Here is a 14,270-nt window from a genome sequence, read left to right on the forward strand (position 1 = left end):
AGCTAAATGGCTCTCCACCCAAAACTCGTTGCAATCTTACTCAAACACACATATCAACATTCAATCTCTCAACATTGTGTCCTTTAATAAACACATAAGAAATATTACAACAAATTCCATTCTGATGATAGCACATGTGGTTTGTTTGCAGGAGACAAGACTAACAAAAACAATACCGCGTGCAATACCAGGCTTTCTACATCACCAACTTAATGCGAAAGTGGGTGTCTCGATTCTTCACAAAGAAACACTAACCCACTTTGCCAATGGGAACATCTCTCGTCCAGGAATTGAGATGCTGCATACAACTATCAAGTTCACAAACAACAAAATCATCAAGATAGTTTCCCTCTACAACTCACCTTCGACACGATTAGCAAATTTAATAGACGTATTAAAATCATTACTTGAACAACACAATATGGAAATTCTAATCATTATCCTGGGCGACTTCAACATTGACACTAAAGTTCCTAACAGTTCATACAACCACCTCTCCTCTTTCCTGCACAAATATAACATCAGACAATTGATAAAAGATGTTACAACAATCTATGGATCCTCTTTAGACCATATTTGGGCTACCTCGACAAATTGCAGACCTTTGACATTGCCAACCCCCATTCATTTATCACCCTGCAGGCCCATGTGATCCTTTACCTTTTTTTTAGAATGCTAAAGTGAAGTTTCACCTTGCATAATTTTAGTAGATTTTACACACACACACACAACATATATGTTTTTTTTGCATTCTATTGTGTTAGGATACTAAAGTAAAGCTTCACCCTGCATAATTCTAATAAATTCTACACACACATATATATTAATTAGTTCTTTTTATTTCACCTTACATTTCACAACTTCACATGGCTTTACATTTTTTGCATTTTAGATTCCAATTAATGTTAACATTCAAAAAGTCTCTTTTATTACGCGGTTGCTGATCGAGTTTCCTCCTCATAAAGAAAAAAACCGGAAATATTAGCAAAAATTTTGAGATTTGCAAAATGTTTGGACGACTTTCTCACATATTTCATCCGTTTTTTGTTTACCATGGTTTGCAGCTAGCTAGTCTCGATTTTCAATAGGCTCAAGACTAAGCTGATGCAATCCTTTCCCAAACACTGATACCAGTTTAAACAATTTTATCACTTTCATATTGTTTTTGAAATCTGTCGTGACCCTTGCACTTGTTATTTCACCTTTCATTACACATTGTGACATGTCTTGACTTCTCTTGCATTCTTTTGTTTTAGAATGTTAAAGTAAAGCTTCACCTTACATAATGCCAATAAATTTTACACACACACACACACACATATATATTGATGATTTCTTTTTATTTCACATTTCATTTCAGAGCTTCAAATCCTTGAGTTTTTTCTATAACTTAATTCTAGTCCATATTCGAGAAAGTCTCTTTTATTAAGCGGTCATCGACCAAAGAAGCAAACCATAAATACTAGCAAAAATTTAAAATTTGCATGACTTTTGCACTATTTTCTCACATATTTCATCGATTTTTCTTCCCTTTACCATGGTTTGCAACATGCTAGTCTCAATTTTCAATTGGCTCAAGGCTAAGCTGAGGCAATCCTTTCCCGAATACTGATTTTAGTTGAGCTCAACCTAATGATTTTATCACTTTCTTATTGTTTTAGAAAGCCACCTAACCCTTTCACTTGTTTTTTTCGCAAAACTCACAATTGTGAGTGATTGTATTAGAATGCCACCAAAAAATTACAAATCAACCTCATACTCACGCCGAGCCTTAAGGGCCAAATGGTTACATCATTAAATCAGATAAGTATCTACTAACGAACTATTACCAAAAGCCCAATCCTTCAGACCGCAAGGTTTGAAAGAATGGTGAGGGTCGCCCTAAGCCAATCATTTGAGCTTTGCCCTTTTCCTAAGGAAACAAACATGAAATGGACTTGCTTTCTTGCACCATCTCTGAGAAGCTAGCCACAAAGAGGATACTATCAAAGCCAGATGTCGTCTGTAGTCTTCCTCAAGATCCGTTCTTTAATTATTATTATTATAGAAAAACTTTTATTATAGAGGATACTATCAAAGCCAGATGTCGTCTGTAGTCTTCCTCAAGATCCGTTCTTTTATTATTATTCTTGCACCATCTCTGAGAAGCTAGCCACAAAGAGGATACTATCAAAGCCAGATGTCGTCTGTAGTCTTCCTCAAAATCCGTTCTTTTATTATTATTATTATAATTCGTGAGTGGATTGTATTAATTATACAATAAAATTACAGAGCCAACCTCAAGCTCTGATCGAACCTTGATGTGCATAAGTTTACAAACTAGATGCTTATCGTATCGCAATGAGGTCTATCACCACAAAATGTGAAAAAACAAATATAGGTTTTACTTATTGTCTGTGAATAACACGGCATCGATAGTGCTAGACCAATCATTCAAGTATTGCAAAGGAGAAGAAAGTTTGGACTTTTGTGTACGTGAATGTTTACTTTGTTAATTTTGTAGTTGTAATAAGGCCCAACCCATTAGAGGAAGCTTTTCGCATTCTTGAAAAGGCCACCAATGATCATCACCTCTTTAGAATCTTGCTTCAAATAATCATTGTACTAGAGAACAAATGACTCCAAGGGCCTACAATCAACAATCAGGAATACAAAATATAAGCATCTCCCTAACTATGCCCTGTAACAAGACACTTGCTAGACAACAAAGAGGAAATGTATTTGAATACATAACGATTTGACACAACTTAGCCTTGCATAAAAGAAATATGTCAACTTGTGGCACCCAGGGTCCATACAAAAGTACATTCCTTGATCAATTCCTCTTTTGTTTTTTTTTGTTTGGTAAATCTCACAATAAGAGAACCCATTACATCAGCACCATACTCATGAATCCGAGCCATGACCACATATATTCCATTGAAGGGAACGGAATTGAAAGCTTGTCGATCTTCTTATGTACTCAAGTGGTTAGGTTCTACTACTATCACCATGTTTGGAAGGCCAAAAATGACCGTGTGTTTGCCTAGGATCTGCCTAGGATCTGTCACGAGCTAGCCATGCAAAGATCATCTAAGCTAGCAAGATTATTATCCAGAGGATTGGAAAAAACAGAACCTCTGGGGAATGGAAGTGGATAACTCTTAGTGATCAATTCCTCTTTTCAAGTGGCAAGAAAAAAACACACTTCATTGCTTGAAGCACAATTGCTACCTCTTTCTAAGTCAATCACCCTTTATAAAGAGACAAAAGAATTGTTTCTTTTTCTTTTAAAAATCAATTGACTCTTTATAAATTCACAAACGAATAAACACATTTTAAAAACAATCATATCATTTTTGTTTTTGCATTGATGTATCATCGGTGCTTAAGAGATAAGATTGCAACCTTACTCACACCCTATTGGGTGAGCTGTAAATCTTTTGTTCTCTTTTTAATATTTATACATTCCCACATGCTTACTGCGGTTAAAATCAAAATAAAAGGGCTAATAAAAAAAGAAATTGATTTTTCACTTGTAATTAGAATCTTGTTATTACAATTTTAAGGGCGATCAAGACTAAATTGGGAAGTCTTGAATGCAAATATAGGGACCCTCCTTTAAAATGGGTAGTCTGTACAAAGGGCTCAATGTAAGGAAATGTACTCCAATGTACATTCTTGTTTTATATTTACAATACAAAGAATATGGAGAGAGAGAGAGAGAGAGAGAGAGAGAGAGAGAGAGAGAGAGATGGGGCACATCTCTTGGTAATATCTACATAATTAACATGCAAATGGAGAGAGAGAGAGAGAGAGAGAGAGAGAGAGAGAGAGAGAGAGAGAGGCCCCTCTTACAAAGCATGATTGATGTGGTTGGAGTAATCCATGGTGCCAGCACCTTCCCAGCCCATCCACTCTTCCCACTCCTCCCAATCCTCATCATACACTCCCATCATGGACTCTCCCACAAAAGGCTCCATAGCTATGGCCTCCGCATTTCCTTGTAGGCAATTCATTATGACCTACACAAAATCAACATATACAGTGTTAGAAAAAAACCGGGGTCTAGTGTATTTAACCGGTTGAAATTATAAAATCCCGATTAGATTTTATAAGCTTGCCTTTTAAGAAAACCAGTAAATTTACACAAGTTTTAGTGTAATTACCGGCGAAAGCTTCAAATTTTGACCTGAAAACCGGGAGAATTTCAAGTTTCCCCTTATTTTGATCGGTTAGAAAAAATGTATTTTTCTAGCCCTGAGCATATGTAGTCAACGATCTAACAACATCAAATTAGCCCCCACATCATTACAACATGTGCAAACACCAAACAAGTTTCTGTTGCTAACGTATAATGAAAGTTATACGATAGAAATCGTTACAACACCTTATATGCATCAACCATGAGCTATGTATATGACTCACCTTATTCATGAGCATTACCTCCCTCATTGAGGAGGTCATCTACAATATATGTAGTGATCACATGGGCTCAACAAAAGGATATTTTTAATCCCAAGATGGAAATTATTGGAGGACATCGTACGACAGCTTAGGCATCAAGTATGAGTTGTCTATGACTCCCCGTATGGGTCACCTCCAATACATGTACCGATCACGTGGGTTCAACAGAAGGATATTTTTAATTTCAACTCACCTCCAATACATGTACCGATCACGTGGGTTCAATAGAAGGATATTTTCAATAACTTTCTTTACAGAGGAGTATCATTTTAGGATCTTCCAAGGAAAAAATTACCGACAACTTGAATAGGAAAAGGATGTGGTATAATCATGGAAAATTCAGAGATAATAAATACCCCTTGAATGCAAATAGTATAGTAGTTCTACATAGAGAGATCAATCAAAGACTCTTGAATCATTATCCAAATTTAATCTACCAAATAGATTGGTTTTACCTCATAGGCATTGTTGATTTGCATGAAATTGGTAGTGCAAGTGTCTCCTTTGCAGACATCCGGATGGAACTGCATAAGAAAATGCAGTCAAATTGTGCCAACACAAAAAGCAACAAACATCTCGATTCTAATCAACCAATCATGTCTTGATTAAGAGGGCAGCAATCTGCAAAGACTAAATTAAACCTGCAATGCCAATTTTCTGTAAGCCTTCTTAATGTCCTGCTCCAAAGCGCCCTGCCACCGCGGGCCTAATCTTTGAAGGGCAACGGAAGTGCTGCCAGGCATGTGATAACTAGCTCGAGGAAGAAAGTGATCACTGCGCTGATGGGTCTTTCGAGGCTCTGGGGTGATTTTGAGAGAACAACCGAATCTGCTCATCAAACTGACGACCAATTTGTTGGGTTAAAACCCCTAGCTGCGATTAATCTTGGGCATGCCATCGTTAGGAAATCATTGAGCTAGGGGAGAATTGTGTGTGTGTGTGTGTGTGTGAGAGAGAGTGAGAGAGAGAGAGAGAGAGAGAGCGCTTGCCCAATTTGCTACAATTCTTGTATGATGAAGATGACAAAAACACGACTCAATTCTGCTTGAAGCCGATCTCATCACTTTTTATGTAAATGGTAGGGCGCGCTGTGTGTGTGTGTGTGTGTGTGTGTGTAGAGAGAGAGAGAGAGAGAGAGAGAGAGAGAGAGAGAGAGAGAGAGAGAGAGAGAGAGAGTACTAGTTTTTTACTCAAATGCTAAGTAGGAAAGTCGGGTACATGCTTTATCCATCCTATCCATCCAAAAATGGTAGACCCAGTCATCAACAGATCTTATCAAGCACAAGTCGATTTGTCACTCATAATTCATCTACACCTACATCTACTTCTACTTCTACATCTACATCTTTCTTCAAACTCTCATGAGGCTATAGAGACGGTTATTGGTAGGCCTCTCGCACCCAAAAAACAAGGTCGTCTACAGTAGAAGAAAGCACTCCCTTTGATTACCATAAGTAAGTGGGAATGTAATTAGGAGAAACCAAAAAATTTACAAATGTTACCCAACGGATTGTGTCTGGTTAGCAAAGTTAGCTAAGAACTTAGACTCACAAAACTGGTTCATGATAGGGGCTCCATATACAAAGGGGTATTTGACACTCTTAAACATCACCAAGAGTTCTAAGGAACATTGCCTTTGATTGATTGAACTTTCTCTACACTAATGATTGGGTTCAATCGTTTGTCCTTGTTTTCCATGTAAGGCTTGTTGATTCTCTTTCATCTTGTGCAGGTTGCAAGCCTCTAAAGAATGAAAGAGAAACAATACAATAAAATACGCTAGGAAGGCTTATTAGACTTCTCAAAATACAGACTTCTCAAGAAACAATATTGAAGAATAAAAACATCAGAACACAAGCATTGAAACCACGAAGCGATGCTTGTGAAGCTTATATAATACATCAAATACAAAGGAGAAAAATGCAAAACTCTACTGCAAAACTGGGTGTCATGGTGGCTATTTAAGTTCTATCGAGCTCCCTCTCTCCCACCTCCTTCCCTTCCTCTATATTACAAATTTCCAAGAGCTCCCAAGGGGCCCATCCCATTGGACAATGGCCTCACAAAGGGAATCCAAAGTCAGAGAAGGCTGAGGACTGGGTGACAAGGTGCAAGCATGGCAGAGGACAAGGTGCAGTCATGGAGTTGGCGGCAACGGCAATGGTCATCACAATAAAATCCATATAAAAGCTTATGCATCGCATAGGCTTTCAAAGCTCGACGATTACATGGCGAAGAAACCTCAAGCTTAAAATTGGAGCTTATTCTGAGCAGTGAGCGATATCATGCAACGGCTATGAGCTAACATGAAGGCATAATAACGATGGAGCATGGCTCAAGTTGTAATTGTTGCTTGTTGCAGAGGTAGATTATGACCATAGAAGCTCGAACACAACGCCAAAAAATTTGATTTTGTTTGACAAATTCTTTAAGAACGTGCTGAGTGGCTATGGCATGCAACAGAGATGTGCAATGCCATGGAAGTTTTTTTATACTTGTGCAATATAAGCCATCGAGGCACAAGCAAAGCTTGTGAAAATTACCATAGGAATTTTGCTTTGGAAAAATACAATGTGAGCAAAGAGCAAAGACCAGTTCGAAGACCACAATCAATGAAGGCTTGTCCAAGAAACGACCTCAATAAGAGTGCTCTCGGCAAGGTGGTCTCAAATGGAATCTCAAGCATGGCTAAGCTAAAACACGGGTTTGGTAAGGCCATAAAAAAGCCACCACGAGCAGGAATTTGAGCTCATTACCCCAATCACGACGTGATTTTGCATGGTGAAGCAAGGCTTCTACACATGTGAGGCATCCTGCATAGGCAAACTACACAACATGGGGACACAAATTCCGATGCCAAGGGCAATGATTCAAGCAAGTCAATAATAAGCAAGTTAAATTAAAATTTTACACTTTTAAGTTTATTAAATCTTGTAGAATTTTCCACAAAGCCAACTTTGCAAGTAAAATTTTATTTTCTCAAGAAAGGTTTTGAAATTTTGATAGCTAAGTTTCTTTAGCTATCTCCTTTCAACATTGGGCAATCTAAGGTACTTTTATGATTCCAATAAAAGGTACAATTTGACAAGTTCCATTATCTGTGAATAATCAACAAGGTCAATCCTATTTTTCCATGACATGTGCATGTTGGCAGAAGCACCTATTAGCTACTATGAACACAAAGGCTCCATCATGTTTTATCCTTTCGATGCATTTATGTGAAGCAAGGCTTCAATTTTAGGCATATTGCATAGAGGATTCAAAAGTTTGGAGTATGTTATCAGCATATGAGCTTAGGGGGACTTTGCAACGTGTCTAAATGAAATTTTACTTGGTGTCAACATACATGGTACATAAGACATCTCTCAATCTATGAGCATGCATAGCTATGAGCCTAATTCAAGCAAGGACAACAAAATCAAACTAAAATTCACTCTCAAGCAAGCCTTTACTTTTGAATTTCAAGCTCGGGGGGTCACTATGTATAGATTGTGTATATCACGTGCATTCGATGACTATTTGTAGAACTCCTTATATGTGAATTGTAGACAAATAAGATACACCCTTTTCCTATTCAAATTTGTAAAAATTTTTCCCAATTCCATTTTATGGGATCCTTCTGTATATGAAAATGTGAGGAAAAAAATTTTAATAACTCCTTTTGCTGCACTCACGTGATAGTCACATAATAACTAAGTGACCCCCTAGAGATTTCAAAACAACTTACTACAAAGAGGCAACATGGTTAGAGAATTTCAAGTTCTTCTTGTTTTTCTTTGTTTTAACTATTAATTTGGAAAAGATATTTTGCTTTGCAAAGCAAAGTGCTTTAAGGGATAGAACGAGAAACAAGGCTTCTACCCCATGCCAAATGTTGACCGCTGGGTCAACAACATGACATAACTCAAGTTTCGTATCAAAGTCTTATCTTTTGCGAGTTATGAAATGCTACGGATTGTGGCTATAAACATCATTTGTAATGAGTAGTTATTCTAGTTTCGGAAGTCGGGGTGCAATGGCACTTCCAGATTGTAAATACAAAGCCATTTGACCCTTTCAACCCCATTTTTGGTTAAACCTAAGGTAGCCTTAGTATATAAGGTACCTAGGTCATTTTGTAAAAGAGGACTTTTATCATAATCAAAACTTTAGCGCTGCCGTCTACTGTGTGTGAGAGAGAAAGAGAGAGAGCGTGAGCTTCATTCTCTCGCTACGCCCGGCTCGCTCAACGCATTGGAGATCCGACTACACCATTGTTGTAGGCTCTAGGAGAGCTACGCGACAACGCCAAGCATTCCACGCAAGACGAAGCGCACACGCCGACGTATCTATGAGATATTTGTGGCCGTAAGTGTATCAAACAATGTCTGTTTTCTGCTTGCTAGTAGTCTATAGAATCGTGGCGACATAAGCTACGCATAGGTACTCATAAATTTTAGTTTCGGACACTTTCAAAATTCAGCTCTGTCATCCTACGCGTTTTTCGCATATGGGTTTAGAGTGAGGGTTTTGAGTGTAGAAGCTTAGGGACAGGTGTATCCTAGTGAGGGGATGGTGTTCCTTAAGTTTCGTATGAATCTGGCATGATTAGGTGAGTTACCTTCCGTATGTGTGTATGTGGCTAGGTGGTGTAGTTGAGTGCAGTGAGGTTCTTGATTGTGGTTTAGTTGGCCTTCCTCAGTGTTGTATGTGTAGGATGGTCTCAGCCTGACAAGCTTAAGAGATTTCCTCCGTGTGCCTATCGTGTCATATGTGTCCTCGATTGACATTATGTTGATCTAGGTAGTGTTTGCATGCACTTCATGGGTGTGTGAGTCTTCCTGTCCAACACCAAGATATTGCTCATTGATAGGATCAAGGGAAATGGTAGACAGGTTTGGGGCATTGAAAATATGTGATATGAGCTCATATTTTACGTATGGCAATGTCGAATTGTGATGTGTCTATGCCAGTATACATCGTGCAAGGCACATACAATATTGACTCAAACTATCATTGAAGCCAAGAGTAAGGTGGAGTTAATTCCACTCAGTCATTGTTACACTTCCATTATAACACCAACTACTTCTTCAAGTACATCATTATCCGTCTACTGATCACGATGGATTCAACTCCATGTGATCTCCATATGCACTAGAATTGCACGATTCTTAAAGACAAGAAAAAATCTTATTTGTTTCCAATGATGTTTATTGATGTTTCTTCTATTGATGTTGTTGCAGGGGCTACTCATATAGTTGTAATCTTCTACTCAATAGCAATTGAGGCTTACATATATTTGCTTCTGTTTGTTGCATACGAGAGGGGGGAGGGGGGGGGGGGGGGGGGGGGGGGGGGGGGGTGGGGGGGGGGGGGGGGGGGGGGGGGGGACACTATGTATAAATTATGTATATCATGTGAAGTCGAGGACTATTTATAAAATTCCTTATTCTGTGAATTTTTGAAAAGTAAAATATATCCTTTTTCTATTCAATCTGTCATTTTTTTTTTCAAATTTTACTTTATGATACCCTTTTGTATGTAAAAATGTGGGAAAAATAAAAGTTAATAACCCCTTCTACTGCACTCACGTGATACTCACATTGTTATTAAGCGACCCCTCTGAGGTTGCATATGATTGTTGTCATGCCAAGGGCAATGTCCGGTGGTCAAGGACCAAGCCCAAGGGGCCGGCTGCAAGTGTGGATAGGGAATGAGGCCCAAGGGGGCTATTTTAATGGGAGGTTCATTCCAGGAAATTCCACCAAGGGCCTCACACTGGTATCAAAGCTCAGGGAGGGAAAAGGCTATGGAGGAGGGGGGAGACAGGTTGCATGGCATTGCATGTTGTAGTGTTCTCTCTCTCTCTCTCCTCTCTCTCTCTCTCTCTCTCTCTGTGTGTCGTTCATGGAAGTCTTGAAGCCATGAGCAAGAGGTACGAGCAGGCCAGTCGGGTGATCACCCACTTGTATAGGGAAGAAGGTGAAAGGGAACAGCATGGCGGGCTGCAAGAACGGTTGCTTGCACACACATGGTGGGGTGTTGACCTGCACAAAATTTTGCATGACTGGGTTCGTTGGGAGCGCCTCCTCATGGGCAAAAAATCACGATGCAGCGTTGTCAGTAGCCGAAGCCAAGATGGCGCGCTCTCTCCCTCTTTCTTCTCCTGCGCAAGCGGCCGCTACCATCGCTACTACAGGGAATTGTTTTTTTTTTTTGTTGGCCTTCACACTTGGCCAAGGGCTAAGGACTTTGTGATTTAAGTGATTAAGCACCCATTCCCCCATGATGCTTTCGAGCTGGTTGGGAGCAGGGGCTTCAGATTGCACGAGCATCCCTTCAACAATTTTTTTGGTTCTTTGGACAGGATTGCCTTGGATTCGACACACCATCTCAGCTCCACGATTGTCGCAATTTTGACAAGGCATCAACTTGTCAAGGCATGCAATCAACATGATATCTACAACACTCATTTGAACGGGAAGGAATTAGCATCATGCCAACGGCAAGCAACAATCGGCACAACATGCAAGGCTGCAAATAAGTTACAAGACTTTGGCTAAGCACGAAGAGAAGATTGGTAGCCACAGCCTCAAGCATGGTTACTGGCACGACCATTTTTTATGGCATGGCACGATTGCTACCGATAGAAAATTCAAGCTGAAGGTACATTTTGTTCATCAAATTCAGATAGTTAGTGCCTGTTGAAATTTTATACTTTCCATATGGAGTGCTACTCGACACGATCGGGAAACGCCAATCTCAATTGGACACAAGGTCGTATATGGGTGTCTCATCCATGCAAGGACCATAAGATCAAAGAACAGATCCATATGTGGCTACTCATGATGACAATAGAATATGACTCCTATGAAACTATTCACAAGCAAGGCTTGTGTAGCCAAAGAGGCTAGAACAAGGTTAGAAATTCTTTGATTTATTTATAGGCTAATTTGATCTAGAGCTTTTTGCAAAAGATAGCACCGCTATATCTACAAGCCGTTGCTGACATTTCCAAGTTTGGGCATGTACCTTTAACTTGGTTTGGATACATGCATGGCATGTCATCATATCTAGATTAAGGAGCAAGGCTCCATACAGGCATACTTGAAAACCTGCATCCTCCTCAATTGGCAAGTATAGGCAAGACTTTTCACGTGTAAGTAAAGGTATTTGGCAGGGCCGACTAGTGATGGCAATTCCAGAATCTGGCAGACATTTTTGTTTGGATTTAAATTCTGGCTAGGGCATGGATCCTCGGCAACATGTTTTTGCACTTACGTGATCACGACAATAGTTCTTGGCGTCGCACATATTCTACATCTACGAGACATTCTGCATCAACATTATATCAAAAGGGCTATGAGTCTGCCACTAAGGACGATTGAAATTTACGAAGCAAGTCAGTACGTAAGTTACTCTTTACAACTTTGAACTAAGCTTGCACCAATTTTTATCATGCACACTTGACAAGCAAAGGTTGCTTAGGTTAAGCAGAGCTTGACCACGGGATAACTACTTTTTCTACTCTATTCACTCACATTATTGATAAATCTAAGGATTATCAATATGAACTATGAATCGGTAAGGCCCGTCTTTCAAGACAGTTTGACAAGGTTGATTCTCTTTTGTTTTAACATACATACTTGTTTGCTATGAGAATTCAGGCACTTTCGGGTCTATCTCCTAAAAGCTTCCCACGTTTGAAATATGCTAGTAGCATACACTACAACAAAAAAAAAGGTGTCATCGACATATATATCGACGCTTAACATCGCTATCTGCGTCCTTGTAAAACTGACAAAATCTGTGTCGATATATGCGTGGAAAGGATTTATTTGCGACGCAGATATAGACGCAGTTATAGACGTAGATAGCGACGCAGATATAGACGGAAATATAGACGCATATATAGACGACCATAACAGAAAAAAAAATTCTTGGGCAGAGGACAAGTAGCCTGGCCTGTGCCCAGTGAAAAGATGGACACAGCCACAACCAGACTTCATGCCCTCTGCCCAAGAAAGCGAGCAACACCAAAATCAACTGTGATCCGGTAAAAATTTCGGCAGAGTTCCCTTCGTTTTTACATAAACTTTTCAAAAAAAACCATATCATGTATACGCCTCCTACACGCTATCCATGTAGGATCTCACATGAGATTTAAGGCCAATGAAAGAAATGAAATGAACTTTGCACAAAACCATAACCGTACCAACTAAAAAACATAACCATAACGAACTTAATTTGTGCAAAACCATAACCAAATTAAAACCATAACCGGCCATAACCATATTGATCAAAACCATAATGCAGATAATCATAACCATAAACAAAACAATAACCATAAGCATAACCAAAAATTTAAACATAACCATAAACAAAACAATAACCATAACCATGTCTATACAAGAATAGGAGAAATAACCATGTCTATACAATGACAATGACAATAACCATAACCATAAGGGAAACAATAGCTGTCTGAACAATAACCATAACCATATATGTCTATACAAAAAAGAGACTCAGAAGCGTGTCTGTGTTTCACAAAGCATATATATGAAATCCACTAATGACTAGGCGTCACAACCTACACATAGGACAAGTCACAAATTAGTATTGATGTACTTCACATATACTTATTTAATTAAATCAACTCACACATATCAACGTCTCACCTCAATCGATCAGCAAGACTCTAAGGCCTCCCAGTCTACAGGCTCTTCTGAAGCATCAAGATCATTCAATACTTCATAGATACCTCTGCGATATCCATCTATCTCCTCTTGGCGTGTCGGGGCTCGATGCATCGCAAGATTCTGCGTTTATACAAAAATCAAAGTAATAAGAATACATGATTCATCACGTTTAAAAAAATGCCATAGGTAGGATTGGATTGGAAACTCACAAACTCATAGCGAAAGGTGTCGAACCCTCCGTGCCAAGATGAGATGTCCCCCTGGTCATCTGTCGTATCTGCGCGGCCTGACACTGCTGTCTGAACCGCGTGCCGGATGTCCGCTCATCCTCCCTGATCTGCTACCGCGTCTCGTGTGGGATGCCCGAAGGCTTCGGCGAGCCGGACCTGAAAGCCTGCCGAGCTGCATCTCGTCTATGTTTCACGGTGTCCCTGCAACACCTTTGATCCACCTCCTTGGAACAGCCTTTGAACCTGGAGTAGGCTGGTACTCTCTCATGATGGTCTCCACTGTATAACTGACTTTTTCCTCATCCTGGTCAGGCCAAGGCGTCAGAATGCTGGTCGAAAACTGCAGCTCCATGAGCTGGCGAATCCGTTGTCCCATCTCAGTCCCGACTCTATCCATCTCAGTCCCGACGTCTCATCCGCTGTATCGTAGATTCTGTACGGTTTCTCTAGCAAACTCTCTGTACTTGTGAACATGCTCATTACATATCCTACACTTGCGCATGATTTGATACTTGCAGAGCGTGCACGAGCATGCAATCTTTTCCTCCATGTTAATTGATGACGTTTCCATCTACAATGATTATGAATGTTGTTTTAATATATATATATACTCCTCACAATGTAAACTACCTTGCATTCTCTAGTCTTGCCCAATCTCCGTACACCTCGGTCCAGATGTGTACAGAGATCAGGACCACCGGGTCAAAATCTCGTTTTTATTGGTCAAATCCTATATGGGTAGACACATACGTGCACTCCTAGGTGTACATGGCAATGCATTAGCGGGCAAAACCCCTTTGCCTCTTTTAGTTCCATAGTTTCTTCTAGAGGGAGAGAGAGAGAGAGAGATAGAGAGAGTTTCTGTCCTTTTCACACAATTGGTCAGCCAACCTAACTCTTTCACTCTCTCTTT

General features: G+C 39.7%; 1 protein-coding gene and 1 pseudogene across 1 annotated transcript; one reads left to right on the forward strand and one right to left on the reverse strand.

Moving 5' to 3' along the window:
* Positions 1 to 3,833: 3,833 nt before the first annotated feature.
* On the reverse strand, positions 3,834 to 5,189 carry LOC147421658 (chaperone protein dnaJ 8, chloroplastic-like). The gene is made up of 3 exons (XM_086502957.1): positions 5,088 to 5,189; positions 4,902 to 4,970; positions 3,834 to 4,004 (listed from the first exon to the last, which is right to left on the reverse strand). Exons 1-3 carry the CDS (start codon positions 5,187 to 5,189, stop codon positions 3,834 to 3,836), a joined length of 342 nt encoding a protein of 113 aa, XP_086359083.1.
* A 5,114-nt stretch (positions 5,190 to 10,303) lies between these two features.
* On the forward strand, positions 10,304 to 11,009 carry LOC147421659 (uncharacterized; annotated as a pseudogene).
* The last annotated feature ends 3,261 nt before the right edge of the window (positions 11,010 to 14,270 follow it).

Source organism: Adiantum capillus-veneris, chromosome 27, assembly GCF_014529385.1.
Source record: "Adiantum capillus-veneris isolate H3 chromosome 27, ASM1452938v2, whole genome shotgun sequence".
NCBI classification, from domain to species: Eukaryota; Viridiplantae; Streptophyta; class Polypodiopsida; order Polypodiales; family Pteridaceae; genus Adiantum; species Adiantum capillus-veneris.